Source organism: Anopheles nili, chromosome 2 (genome assembly GCF_943737925.1).
Source record: "Anopheles nili chromosome 2, idAnoNiliSN_F5_01, whole genome shotgun sequence".
Classification (NCBI taxonomy): domain Eukaryota; kingdom Metazoa; phylum Arthropoda; class Insecta; order Diptera; family Culicidae; genus Anopheles; species Anopheles nili.
This window is the reverse complement of record NC_071291.1, coordinates 22,091,226-22,105,923: the sequence shown is the minus strand read 5'-3', so window position 1 is coordinate 22,105,923 and position 14,698 is coordinate 22,091,226. Positions and strand designations below refer to the sequence as shown.

The following is a 14,698-nucleotide window of genomic DNA, read 5'->3' as shown; positions in this document are numbered from 1 at the left end:
CTTAGACAATAAATCCTCATATTTCGATGATCGTTTCGTTATTTGATCTTTCTTTTCGTTAACATCTGAACAAAGCTTAGCATTTAAGGCAGTCATGCTTCTAATATCTTTATTCAACGTTTCGATTCGAATTTTGGCCATTCCAAACTCCCGACAAATATGTTTACCTGCAAAATAAAATATGTTAAGTGTGCATTTAACTTGTTAGGTTTTACCAACCTCTTTCTTCCGCGTTGCTTATTAGACTTCTAAAATCATTTAAGTTATTTGTAAAGATGGTGATTTCTTTTTGAACTTGTCGTGAAACAACTTGGTTCGACTTAATTTGGGCATTTATGAAATCGGCTTTCACGCCTAGATTCCTTGAGATAGTTTGCTTCTGGGATTCACTGCAAATATGATGAAGGAATAATAATCTTAATGATAACGAACAAAATGTAAATATGAAACAGGTACGTACAGTTTACCCATAAGCGATCCAATGGACTGCTGGTCGTGAAGCTCTCGCTGCATTTGCTCTTTTTGCTCTTTTTCTACCCCAATCGTGCGCTGTAAAAATGCTATCTGTTCTTTTTGCTGCAGAACATTTATGATCAACTCAACTGCTTTGAGCATAATAGTTCCCTTATCTTTGTACATTAATTGAGTTATGCTCTGAACTGAAACACTATCAGCACCCTTGCTCGGGCCGGCAGGAGCAAGTGATGCGAATTGACTGCTATCGGAACCGTACAGTTTCTTTGCGGACATTTTGGCAAGAATTCTCTATATTTTGTTTTTTCTTTAGATTAGTATATGCCCGTGTAACTCATTCAACTACTTGTATAATTTGTAAATAGTAACGTTATGTTCTCACAAACATTAAGTTTGTCGCGACTTTCTGTCGTTTGTTACGTAAATTGCAAAAAAACTCCGGTTTCGTCCGTGGAATACAGGAAATAAGACCTGCTAATCGAAGATGTCGGAAGCATACCACAAGATCTATAAACGTGAACAAATGGTGGGGTAAGCTTTCGAAAAAAAAAATGATATTAGAACTGATTCCGAAATCTTAAAAATATTAATAAAGCAGCTTATCTAAATTAGAGCCATAAAGTCTTTTTTAAATAACTCAATGATTTTGAGTAGTACATGCCAATATAAAACTTGATATTTGTTCAAAACGGGCTAGTACGCTAATTGTTTATTTTATGAACCTTGACTAACACCATAGCTCTGACAGCAATGTCTACTTAAAAACTAAGACAATTGATTCATGAAACTGAGACAGACACGGTCGCAACGCGGTGAAACGTTTAGTGATACGAAAAAAACTGATAATTTTGGTAGCTTGCGATTACTTAAAACAAAAAAATAAACAACGTTGTTGTTTCTAACATTAATATGGCAGAGAGCAGTCAGGAATATACAATTGGTAGTACCGAAACCGAACTTGCGTGTTCCGATGAGCAATCTACCACTGCCACCATATTGGCACGTATACAATCGTTAATGCAGCAAAATAAGATTGCCGTTTTTCAGGAAGTGGTAAACTTAAGTGTGCAGCAAATGCAACAACAAACTGAAATAATAATTCTGCAAAGATCACTCAAACAAGAATTGGAAGAACGAGTTCTGACGAAGAGAACTTTTACGGTCCAGCATGACTTTAAGACAAACATTATTGACATGTTAGTATTCTTACTTGCAATTTTTGTGGTTCAAAACGCTTCAATAAGGATGTAACCTTTTACAGAGAACAACAAAACAAGTCTGCCACCGCGCGCCTGCAGAACAAATTAGGATGTATTCAAGCACACATTAAATCCATTGATGTCTTGCGTCAGCAGCTCAAGCAAGATGTTGATCGTGTCCGGTTTGAAATGGATGAACTCAATTATAAATTAAACGAATCAAAAGAGACCGGTTAGTTATGCAATCTTCATCATTTTCCTTCTTAAAATTTTTTACATCATAACATCTTTACAGAACAAACTCTCTTTCGAGTGCTCGAAACGGCACCAAAACGGTTAAAAGAACTGGAGCACGAATATGACAAAGATGTTAAGGAACATAACCAATTGTTGAACGAACTCCAAGTAAAAGAGACTGAATTTACAAACTTGGACTCGTATTACACCGATATTTTGCAAAAATCCAAGGAGGAACTATTGGAAAAAGAGCATAATTTAAATCTGCTCACGGGACAATTGCAAGAAGAAAATCAAAAGCTTGCACAGCAGAATGAAGCTAATGGTCAGTTGCGGTCTGAAAACCAAAAATTACAGCACCAGTATGATCAACTAACAAAAACCATAGAAAATGAGTTATTGCAGAAGAAACAATATCTAATCGAACAAGAGCAAGATGTAAAGAAAGCTTGTGCTGAAATTATTGCTAAAGGAGAGGAAAGAATGCAAGCCTTGCAACACACCTTTGATGAGTCTACCAAAGCAAAGAACCAATCACAAGAACATCTTGTTCAACTAAATTCACGACAATCCGAGATGAAAAGCAAACTACAAGACAAAGAGAATGACATCAAAGCGCTAGAAGTGCAGTTGCAAAAACTGAAACATTTAGATGGTACTGATAAAGCTGCTATAAATCTGGTAAAGTCAAGTAAACCGAATAACGCCCCCATTAAACACTATTTCGCCGAACGCTATGTCTACACTAGTAAAAATGCAGCATCGTTGCAACAGAAAAAGGAGTTGAAGCCTGCTTCGAATCTGATACAAATGCAGGATTCCAGTGTTAATCTTGACGTAGGTTCGAACATAAAATTGTGTAGCTACACGTTTTGATTACATTTATGCTATTTATTTTTCTTTACAGCAATCGTATGACTATCATGGAAATTAATCTTAATGGATAGACAAATTCTAAACGTACAGATATTATTTCACATTCAAATAATTATAAATCTTCGTGGTTATTTCAAAACGCATTGAATTTCTCCTACTGAACATCCAAGTTATAATTCTCAGCAATAATTTCATTATTTTGTTATTAATATCAGTAAATTATTAGCAAATAAAAACCGGTAATTGAATAGGATGGGATTCCAGTTTTTTTTAATACATTTTGCTTTGAAAATGTATAATATTTACGGATGAAAAAATAAAAAGAGCGATGACAATTTCGAAAAACAGGGTAATATGCAGAGATTTAGGTGATGCTGCAAAAAGTTAATGAATAGAAGGGCAGTGTGGGAACGGAGTAGCAATGAAGAAGTAAAATTGTTGAGAGGTACTTTAGACCATGGGAAAAAGAATGAAATACTGGGAAGGGGTTATTGAGATATCGGCACAGGAATGGAAAAAAAAACAAAAATATTAATCAGATGCAAAATTTAATATCAAATTAAAATTTGGGTTATTTTGACACTTACATCGTTTATTTGCGTAGAAAGTGCAATAGAGGACAACACGCAATCGAGTGAAAGAGATATACTGGGGGGTAAATCGTGCTTTAAGACCAGTTCCATAAATTAACTATGCGCGTGTGCCGGTTCGCAAACTATCAGCTTTGCGAGGGGTGCGCTCAGAGTGATCTAGAAAATATCGTTCCGCGTCCCGGATAGGAATGAAGCTCTACGCGATCCTCCAGGCGAGTGCCGGTGATCGTTTCGCTGGCTGCTGCGATCCTATTCTCGCGAGTTCCGATTTACTGACCAAACAAGTTTCACTTTCACTACGCGCGAACGCGAGAGCGTGCGCGCCCGGGTGGAATGTCAATTTGTTGGAGAAATTTCTTGTCCCCTTGCGCGCAAGATCAGGGCCAGTCGGTGATTGACTCCAGTCCCATGCGGACTCGTGCACGGTGACCCACTGTGTGGAATCGGTTTCCCTTTTTGCGCCCTAGAAAAAGTGTTCCAAACCGTCGCAGCAAAAGTTTTCCGAACAACGCACTTACTTCAACCAAATTTGCGATGCAATTGCGTGCGATTCCGTTAACAAGGATGGCCCAGCTCTGGTGCATAGCTATTTGCACGGTTGGCATTACTAGTTGGAGCCAGCAGATTGAAGCGGCCGTAATTCTGCCGAAAATCCCGGATGTGCTGAATCCTCCAGTTCCGGATGGTATCGATCTGGTGCAGCAATCTGCCTTTCTCGAGAGCACTGACCAGGATCCAGAAGTGACGCCCGGCCTGTTCCAAGGTGATATGGCGATGGACAATCGTATGTATCGATACTGGCGCGTGGGACTTAACTGGGACGTGTTCCCGGAACGCGTCTGGCCAAACGGCACTGTCCCGTACGCCATCAGCCCGCTTTATGATGTCGACGATCAGGTGACGATTCTGCAAGCCATTCGGACCCTCAACTTCATGACGTGCGTTAACTTTGTACCGTGGAACGGCAAGGACAAAGACTTTTTGCTGATTTGGCCGATAAAGTATCCGAAGGGTTGCTGGAGCTATGTTGGTAAGATAGGGGGAACGCAGATCGTCTCACTTCAACCACCGGACGATCGCAGTCCAAACTGTCTCGGCAACGAGGGCCGTGCCATTCACGAACTGATGCACGCCCTCGGCATATTTCACGAGCAGTCACGTGCCGATCGTGATCGGTTCGTGAAAATTATTTGGGACAACATCATTCCGGGTAAGTGTAGCCATGGTTCAACGTGTGTATCGCTTTTAACATTTTTGCGTTGTCATTTTTATTGTTCTCTTTCCACATTATGCACCTTTGCCGCGTAGCATTCAAATCGAACTTCGAAAAGCAATCGCTAAAGAACACCACGTACAGCTTCGAATATGACTACAACAGCATCATGCACTACGGCAAGAACTACTTTAGCATAGGGAAGGGTAAAACGACGATAGAAACTAAAATGCCAGGCATCAAGCTTGGTCAGCGGCAGGCCCTGAGCAAGACGGATTGCTTAAAAATAAACGATCTCTACCGTTGTCTGGACAATCCAAAAATTAGCAAAAAGTACTACAACTTGTGCAAGACCCTTGGTATATAATATTCACGAGAAGATGCTCTCTTCTCTCAGCAAACGTGGAATGCTGTGGCTTTTGTCAAACTGTTGGAGCTGTAGTTTATTTATAATTTGCTTACCACACAACTGCTCATATAGCTTTATTACAGTCATTTTAGAAACAAATTCGTTCATGGCAGCCGATAAATATACCATCGCTAGCGCAAAATGAAGTAAACGCACGAATTCCTGGTGTTAAAATTAAATATATTTTTATTTTTTACTTCTTGAAATATTTCTTCCCAAGTGATGGAGAAATGCGGCATTTGTATTCAGTTTGGTGATACAGACAATAAATGAAGTTGGAGAACGTCTTTCCTCTTCTACTCGGCGGATGATAATTTTTCTCTTCTTGTTCCTGAGCTCCTCTACCTCTGTATTAACCATTCCTTTCTTCATAGAAAAAATACGACGAATGATGTCATGTGGTTTAAGGAACGTATGATGGTTTTTTACGTTTCATTTCTACCACCAAGCGAATGATCAAGCATGGACGTCTCCATGCCGTACATAGCAATTACAGTTGTCGAGCATTCCCACTATTAGGACAATTTCGAGAACCTCATATCCCCGGTCTGAATGGTCTGTGCCTTTTGTGTTCGGTTTGTAATAACAAAATTTAAAATTTAAACTGTGGGACATTGCACACGCACTGTATTTGTTGCGTGTGACTGTGTATATGTGTGCAAACACTTTGTCATTTATCACAGAATAATATAAGAAAATTAAAAAAAAAACTCGCTTGCTTCTGTTGGCTAGCTTTCTAGTAGAAGATGTTTGTTAATATAAAGAAAAGTACACACGTTTTTTCACTACGATGCTCACTGATGATGGTCTACCATTTCTTGCTTGCCTGAGAGAAAGAGAGTAATAGTTCTAGTGTGCCTTCTTGTGGATCGTAGTATATAACCCGGCTAGGGATTCAGCAATACCGATGATAGATGATTTTTAGGAAATTTAATTTGCTGCTATCTGCGCTTAGTTGCGCAATTTTCTAAATACTACTAGAGATGTTGACAAAGCTAGTAGCGCACATGCTAAGTTCGTAAAGCATGATTTATCGTACACACCGGCATGAGACGAAGGACGGTCGATGGACTCGTAATGCTGAATAGTTATCAGAGGCAATCTCGATTAAATTACAGATGAATACATAAATTTAACGGTCAGATTCTCTACTAAGAGGACACCTACACGAAACGCAACTCTTAGCAAATAACATTAGGTGAATTGAATATGAAAAAAAGAACGACAGAATGCGATGAAAGAGGAACACGGACGTGAGAGTGAATGGGATCTTAAGTAGCTACAATTAAGGAATTAATTGCAAATTAATGCATTATAGATCCTCACGTTCTTTTTTGTACACAAAATCAGCGATCGCATGAGTGTAGTCTACACACTCTTACCATCGGTGCGCCTCTTATTCATCGAATCTGGTGTGTTTCGTGGCACGTGACTCATAACCGTTGGAACTACTGCTGGGGGCGCCGTATCCGTTGGAGTAAGTGCTGTTGCTAGCTCCGCCATATGCTCCACGACTACTGCCAGCTGCGCTGCTTTCGTACGGTCTCTTCATGCCCATTCCTGATGATCCTCCGTTTCGATAGTCTCCACTGTCGCCACCAAATCGACCACCGCCATATCCACCACCGAAATCGCGTCCGCCGCGGAACGTTCCGAAACGGCTGAAGCGATTGTTACCACCACCGCCGAACATGTTACGCCATTTCATCAGCTCCGGAGGAACTAGCTGGTGGGCTTCCTCTAGGATGCCAATCAACTCCTTTGCCATCTTGCGCTCACCGTAGGTGAAGAATGTGTACGCCTCACCTGTGGCATTCGAGCGTCCTGTGCGGCCAATGCGATGAACGTAATCTTCTGTCTGCTGCGGATAATCATAGTTGATTACCACTTTAATACCGTCCACATCTGCAATCACACATTTGGAGAAAGATAAGGAAGCGGAGACGATGACAATAAAAAAACGATTAGAAATTGATTGATAATTATTTTTCCACTGTAATTCAAACAGTGAGGCGAATTAAGCGAAAGTTCTAAAAAACTACACGCTAGTCATGTGTTAGGAACGCATCATTATGATTGAATTTGATAAAAGATAAAAGAATCATTATGATTGAATTTGATAAAAGATAATGAAGCAAATCAAAACAAAATATATGTTTTGCAGAAATCTAACGTAATTAACTCAAACAGGAATTTTAAGATCAAGAGAGTATCACCGATAAATTCAACTAGCTTTAACTGTATCTTCGGCGAAGAAAATATACGCTGCAACGACACGCTTAAAGTTCGTTGAGTTTTGTTTGAGCAGAAGACTACAATGTTGATATTCGAGTTTTAATTATTTAGCACTGGCAGAACAGGAATCTTCTGAAGAAGAATTTACGGACATACCAGCGACTCTATACTCGATAGTACCTCTTGAATTGGCGGAATAGAATATTGTTTTGTGCCGATATAACAATTGAATTATTTCACCTATGTATCAAAGCTGTAGCACTCACTTTGAAGTAATTTGTTTAAAGCAAAATATATATATCGTTAATTATTCGTGCATTTTTGAAACAAGACACTTGCTTAAATAAAATCGATGGAGCGTTTTCCCAAATAAATACTAATGACTTTTGCTGCGTTTTTGCCTAATAACTTAACTGATAAGATAACAAATGGATTGTGTAAAAGCTACCCATACAAGGTAGCAACACTCATAAGATCCAGATGAACGAAAGAAGCACTACCACCCTACGGCAAGTTTTATTAAAATGCGACGTTACGCAAAACATTAAAGGAGTAGTGTTTCTCCCCTACATCTTTCGCCAAACTGGCCGAAAATTACATTCTCCGAATCTTATTGGACAAAACTATTAGTAATGCTAACAGTATAGAACTTTAAAATTAATATGAACAGCACAAAATACAAACCGTCACTATTTCATCAGAGCCTTTCCAGCGAGTAAACGGATTTACTCTCTTCTCACACAACTGTTAGAGCTCTTTCCTCAATTCCCCTTTATAACGGTATTCCCACAACGGCGGACCGAACGGAAGGAAATAACGTGATCGAATCAGACTATAGTTTACAAAAGCGCGCGTTTACATCGGTCGCGGCGTGTTTCTGAAGATTTTCGTGCGTCTTTCTTTTGTACTACTACTACTACAGCTGCGATTTATACTGCGGTCAATCAGGTAGTAGCCCGGATGCCACGCTGGTTCCATCATCTAATGAAAATGTGGTGTATACACGACAGTGGCGAATTGGGCTGCCAGGAAAGATGCAACGGCGCTGCTGTCACCACCACATGCACTATATGCACAATACGCGCATTCTTCGCCGTAATAGAGGTGATGTGTCTAGATGCTAGCGCCTGTTGGGTATGATCTTTCCTTACTTTGATTAAGTCGCAGTATTTCCTTCCGTACGCAGTTGGACACACGTATCCATGTTTACACACAAAGCATAACGGCGATTTTCTTTTCAATCAGATATTCCCGGTTAGTCCTCCAGAGAGAAGGTCCTCCATGTTGGTTCAAGCGCATCAATCAATGATCTGGAGGACGTAGAGATCCTTTTTTCTTATCACCGATACCATCGCACCAGTTTATTTCCTCTTTTTGGCATGGTTTCTGAAGCTCTTCATCGCTTTATCTGTTCACTAACTTTGAGTTCCGTCTCATTGTATTTTTGATCCGATTGCTCGTTGGAATCAAGTGCACGTTGACATTGCTGGTAAATGCCCAGATGTTCGGTATTCACATTTCATCTTGATGAAGCACGTGGAAATACTGTGTCAACAGTCAATGTCCGGTCCACAGTCATAGTTTAAACGAGAAGAGCTGGGTGTGATTTTGATGTGCTAATATGCTCAAAAAGAACATCTGCATCACGCTTTGCAGTAAGATGGTGATGTTTCCATTGAATCGCAGTCTTCTCTGTGATACGTGCGCGTGCGTACGAAAGTACTGGCAGTAGTAGTAGTAATTACAGCAGTAGTTATTACAGCTGCATGAGTGAGCAGGCGCACGCGCGATTTGACATGCGCGCACAGCAACACACTGTAGCAGCGTTAGAGAGGCCGTTTTATCGGAAACCTTTGCCCCTGGCGAGGATATACTATTGTGGCTTTGCATTATGCATCTCTCACTCCCTGTTCATAAGGGCCGTGTGTTAGGCTCGCACCGTGTAACATACACTTTTCCCGTCCATTAATACTTTCATGTATTTCCATGAATGCACCACACAGTTTCCGCATTCGCCACCAATACCAACGGTTTTGGCAGAGGCGATCGACGCGGTGCTTCTGTGAGTCGACATAGGTGCTCGTGTTCATTGTACGGGTGAAACATATGTAAAACAGCGGGCAGAGATGTACTTTTGCTCACTATCCCCACCACAGCAGCAAGTTGGTCCGGCCTCTGTAAAAGAAAGAACGACACGAGATCGGGAAGAAGAAATGCAGAAGAGTTGAGTGAAGGTTGATCCAACTTGAGAAAGATATCTAAAATGAGCGCTAGGTTTGATGTTCAATTACAATAACGATGGACTTTTGATCACAAAGCATCATGCCCGTTGAGGAGAGATTTACTATGTTACGATCGGTTATACAACGATTATCATCACATGCCAAAGGATGACTACAGCAAAACGTCGCGCCGCGAGGTCAACTTCTTCATTTATCCAAAATTACCGGAAATTAAGAAATTCGCAAAGGAACTGCAGACAATACGGGAATATGATTTCACGTTCGGGGATTGAAAGAACAAAACATTTGCCTAGTGCGCGTAAAAGCATAATACCAATGCACTACGCGCACAATGAGAGGAAAGGCTCAACTATACTGGCGGTGCTGGTGCACATAGCGAGCATACACATCATCAATCATCCTTGCGCACGCTTCCGTACACTACATTTATACATTCCCGCACATTCATCATTCATAGATACCATATGTGACATTTATCGATTCATGTGCCGTTCGTTTAACATATTTAGAAAATTTGCTACTCAACCTACATTGTTCAACAACTTACCCAGTCCTCGAGCGGCAACATCCGTCGCAACCAGAATGCAGGAACGTGCATTACGGAACCGATTGAGAGCACGCTCGCGCTCCTGCTGTGATTTGTCACCGTGCATTCCAACCGAATCGTAGCCGTAGCGGCGAATTTGCATACTTATCTGATCGCACCTGCGCTTGGTGGTAGTAAAGATAAGAATTTTGCCAGGATTTCCTGCACGATACAACTCCTCCAGGAGATTGCCAAGTCTAGAGAGATCAAATTACATGTTACACGCATTAGCCTCGCTTATTCCCGTTAGCCGGTGTAAGTAAACCAAACTTACTCTTGATTCTTATCCTTTTCCTCGACGACTCGTACGTGCTGCGTGATGTTGTGATTGGCTGAAAGTTCCAACGAGCCAACGTTGATCTGAACGTAGTCTCCAAGGAAGTCACGTGCCAAACGCTGCACTTCTTTCGGCCAAGTAGCAGACCACATCAGAATCTGTCGATCCGGGCGCACGTGTTCCAGAATTTTCCTTATCTGCGGCTCGAAACCCATGTCCAGCATCCGATCAGCTTCATCCAGCACGAGATATGTTACCCGTTGCAGGGTAGTCGTACCGGACTCGAGGAAATCGATCAATCGACCGGGAGTAGCGATAACAATCTCCACGCCTCGTCGAAGATCCGATGCCTGCGGTCCCTTGCTGGATCCTCCGAACAGGCACGTGTTGCGAATGTATGACGAGGAGCCAAAATCTGTTGCGACCTGCTGGATCTGCTGGGCGAGCTCACGGGTCGGCGCCAGCACGAGGACCAGCGGTCCACGTACAGACGGGTCCGGTTTCTGATGATTGATGTGCACGATAGCCGGCAGCATGTAACCGAGCGTTTTGCCCGATCCCGTTTTCGCTACTCCGACCATGTTCAAGCCGCTGAGAGCAATCGGCCAACCCTGCGCCTGAATCGGTGTCGGGCTCTTGTAGCCCTGCTTCTCGATCTCTCGCATTACGTAGTCTGGAATGTCGATCTCGTCGAACTCAGTGATCGGTTTCGGACACTGGCCGATTAAGGTGATGTCGTGTTTCGCCAGGAACCGATCGACATCCTTTTGCGAACGATTGCGCACAACGGAATGCTCGCGGTAGAAATCTTTCTTGAACGGGGCCAACGTCATCTTGCTCCAGTCGATTTTTTGGAGCGTTCCCGCTTCCGCCCACTTGTCGCGGCGATTACCATTGTTGCCGCCACCGCCGCCGAAGCGACTACCACCGCCGCCGCCGCCATATCCGCCGGAGCCGTTGGCCCCGCCACTACCACCGTAACCACCACCACCACTGCGCGAACCGGTTCCTCGCTTGAACTCGGTTCCGGTGCGCTTCACACCGTGGTACGGTTCCTTCTTGTAGTCTTCTCGCTCGAATCTCGGAGCCCTTGAAGATAAAACGATAAAAAATACAAATCATGTGATATTTTCTCTTGAAATTCGTTCTCGTTTGCTGTTACTTTCTCTGATGGCTTTTTTTCTCTTCGTTTCAGTAAAGATCGTTTTAATTAATAGCTCTTTTATGGTTGGTGGTTGCAAGCTAGGAGAGTCGATTTACATCTAATGGTCATGATAGATTGGTCAGTGTGTACATGCGTGTGCGAAATAGTTTCTCTAATATTAACGTATCTTCCACCAGCAGCAGCAACAGTAGCGCATGCTCATCTTTTCATCTTGACAGACTATGCGAGAAGTCTCGTGAACTGCTCGGCGGCACAGAAGAAGACATACTTTTATCGCTGGTATATCGGTGTTGGTGCAGTCGCTGATGCGCGGGTAGCTTCGCAAAGAACGGATGATCTAGCGCTTCCTCCAACGTGATTCGGTCTTTTGGGTCATACTCTAGCATCTTCGCAATAAGATCGAACATCTGCATATGCTCCGGCGCGTCGGACATGGCACTGTGTGCAAGGGGTTTACAATTCTGCAGTACATATCGCGCCTCGGAAGTTTTCTCGTCCCAGTCTAACTTCCCGTGGGGAAAGTACCGTGTTGGCGTCTTTTTTGCCATGTGGTACGGTATCGGCCCCAGTATGCGTTCCATCATGGCTAGATGCTCTCGGTTATCGTGCGTTTGGAACAGCGTTATGCCAAGGTACAGTTCGTATATTATACACCCGATCGACCACACATCGCATGGCTGAGCCCATCCTAGCTCCAATATCACCTCCGGTGCTCGGTAGTGTCTCGTCGACACAATCGTGCTGTGGTACTCGTGATCGAAAATGGCATTACCGAAATCGATTAGCCGAATGTCAGTGCAATTGACGTGGCGTAGTTCTCGATTCTTTCTCGTGGTTCTGCTCACCACTGGCGTGAATTCCGAATTTACAAACAGCACGTTTTCTGGTTTCAAATCAGTGTGTGTGAGCTTGATGCTGTGTAAAAAGTTCACGGCAAAGCATAGCTGATAGGACATGTGACGCACTTGCTCCATGGGAAACGGTTGATACTTATTGTCTTTCATGAAGTCATACACACTCTGGCCTAGCATCTCGAATGCTATACATATGTGCCCGTGGTAATCGAACCAGTCCAGCATCAAGATGCACAGATGACGCCCGGATGGGTCTTTGGCTATGATCTCTTCCAGCACATTGATTTCCAATTTGGCCGTCTTCCGATACTTATCTACGTTTCGTATGATTTTCAATGCGATTATGTGTTCCTTGTCTATGTCCTTCGCTTTAACGACACGACCGAAAGTACCTTCACCTAGGGTAGATAACAGTTTGTATCTATTATGAACTATGTCACCAGGTTGGTAGATCAAATGCCCATGAGAATCATTCTTGATGGGGCTGTGTTTTCTTGTAGCATCGGTTCTATGCTCCCGATCTCGATCGCGTTCTCGATCTCGATCACGATCTCGTTCACGTTCGCGCTCTCGTTCTCGCTCACGTTCTCTTTCTCGGTCTCGTTCCCGTTCGCGCTCTCGATCACGTTCCCGGTCTCGTTCTCGTTCCCGTTCACGCTCTCGCTCTCTGTCCTTCCGAGACGTCCGATGCTCATGACGCCGCGATGTTTTGTCTTCCCGATATCTGTTCTTCCTGTGACTGCCACCAGTGGAACCGACACTGCGCTGATGATGCGACTCTTCCGAACGCTTGCGTTTTCTGCGGGACGAGCTTGTGTTCGATATCCTCGCACTCTTATAGCAGTCGCCGGACTCTGTATGTTTCAAACGCTTCTCCTCGTACCGGCCGCCGACAGACGACCTGGACCCGGACCTCGAATGAAGCCTGCGTTTAGAGCGTGGCATCGCTGTCTGTGTGATGGTGGATGCTGATATGTAGACAAATTTACGAAAACAAGCACCAAAAAACGTATCATAACCGACTCTGGACGGTTGGTTCAGGAAATAAATTATTTTCAAAATCGCCTTTACTTCAATTGAGAGCGTATTTTAACACTACTGCTCTGTTCTTTTATCGAGTCAAGCCAACACAACGCGACATTCAAAAGAGGCGCAATGGCGCTAGTTCGTGGCGTTCGTACGCATCACTCTCTCTCACACACACACACACCACAATCCGTGTCCCAGCATGTTACCCCTCAACGAGCCACATCACACTAACCCAACCACACCTTTTCTACCTAGCCCACATGTGCTCAAACGCACACTCGAATAAGCGAATGAAATGAATGCCAGCAGGCAACACTGCCTGCCTTTCTCACTGTCGTGCTTGCTTACAGCACTAATGACGCCTCTGCCAATTGCTGACAGCAGGCAGCCATCATCGCAAAGCAACGATGCGTGTGACTAACGGCCGCCATCTTGTTTCCGCAAAAGGAAATCCAAGGCCAAATAAAAACGATATGAATGCCATTTTCCAAAACGCGTGGAACTTTCCCATCGCAAAAATGTGCTAAGCTTATGAGAAAGCTTCGACTTAGGCAAGCATTAATGGCCAGGCTTGCCTATTTTCTCATTTACAGTGTCCTAACAACCACGTCATTACCACGTGCAAACCACGCTGCACCTGGTGGCTAGTGCTTTAAAATCCATCACTTGCAATCAATAAGCACAATCTGATTATTAGTTTTACTTACATGTCAAATTCGTCCACAATGCCTTCCTTGTAATAAGAAGTCGAAAATAATCGACTTGAACTGGGCGATAGAGCCGAAGGAAGCAAAATCCGTGAACGATCGCAGTCGGACTGAAGTCGAGATGGAATTACTGCGCTGACTTCCGGGATTCGCGAGCGACTACCACACTTGACCGACAGTGATGTACTGCAAAATGAACGAAGAACAGTCGTTAGCGACCGCCGATTCACCAGCCCCAGCATTTTGCTGTAGGGTTGAGTTTATTCCGGAGCCCAATAGTCACTACTCCACCAGATTTTTCACTGGCTAAAACATGCACACGAGATCGGCCGCGAACCAGCACGGACGGAGATGCTTACCTAATCACGGTCAATTTTAAAATGGCCGTCTTCTTCTCGTGTATGAACAAATATGTAATAAAAGAGGTTGAGTCATCGTTACGCGTGTCGACATGTCAGCATGGATTTTGACAGTTACTAGAGCTAAACAAAATAAATAATAACGATAATAATTAGTTAATATAACCCATCATCACTGTACATATATCATGTTTTTCATAATTTGTTATCTTTTCTGGAATTTTATAGAAAGGCTGTACATA

General features: G+C 43.1%; 3 protein-coding genes across 3 annotated transcripts; 1 reads left to right on the top strand and 2 right to left on the bottom strand.

Moving 5' to 3' along the window:
• Positions 1-3,943: 3,943 nt before the first annotated feature.
• Positions 3,944-5,031, top strand: LOC128731912 (hatching enzyme 1.2). Its single transcript, XM_053825072.1, has 2 exons — positions 3,944-4,589; positions 4,688-5,031. Exons 1-2 carry the CDS (start codon positions 3,944-3,946, stop codon positions 4,957-4,959), a joined length of 918 nt encoding a protein of 305 aa, XP_053681047.1. The 3' UTR covers positions 4,960-5,031.
• A 500-nt stretch (positions 5,032-5,531) lies between these two features.
• LOC128731374 (uncharacterized) lies at positions 5,532-14,373 on the bottom strand. Its single transcript, XM_053824489.1, has 4 exons — positions 14,098-14,373; positions 10,340-11,431; positions 10,027-10,262; positions 5,532-6,906 (listed from the first exon to the last, which is right to left on the bottom strand). Exons 1-4 carry the CDS (start codon positions 14,337-14,339, stop codon positions 6,398-6,400), a joined length of 2,079 nt encoding a protein of 692 aa, XP_053680464.1. The 5' UTR covers positions 14,340-14,373; the 3' UTR covers positions 5,532-6,397.
• Positions 11,678-13,313, bottom strand: LOC128731375 (dual specificity protein kinase CLK2-like). The gene has a single exon (XM_053824490.1). The coding sequence runs from the start codon at positions 13,304-13,306 to the stop codon at positions 11,714-11,716; it is 1,593 nt and encodes a 530-aa protein (XP_053680465.1). The 5' UTR covers positions 13,307-13,313; the 3' UTR covers positions 11,678-11,713.
• Positions 14,374-14,698: the final 325 nt, after the last annotated feature.

Bases quoted from the DNA above. Each gene is read 5' to 3' on its own strand.
- LOC128731912 (XM_053825072.1), top strand. From the start codon at position 3,944: ATGGCCCAGCTCTGGTGCATAGCTATTTGCACGGTTGGCATTACTAGT. The intron at 4,590-4,687 runs GTAAGTGTAGCC...TTTGCCGCGTAG, and splicing joins TTGGGACAACATCATTCCGG to CATTCAAATCGAACTTCGAA.
- LOC128731375 (XM_053824490.1), bottom strand. From the start codon at position 13,306: ATGCCACGCTCTAAACGCAGGCTTCATTCGAGGTCCGGGTCCAGGTCG.
- LOC128731374 (XM_053824489.1), bottom strand. From the start codon at position 14,339: ATGCTGGGGCTGGTGAATCGGCGGTCGCTAACGACTGTTCTTCGTTCA. The intron at 10,263-10,339 runs GTAAGTTTGGTT...TGATCTCTCTAG, and splicing joins GAAAAGGATAAGAATCAAGA to ACTTGGCAATCTCCTGGAGG. The intron at 6,907-10,026 runs GTAAGTTGTTGA...GTGTGATTGCAG, and splicing joins TGTTGCCGCTCGAGGACTGG to ATGTGGACGGTATTAAAGTG.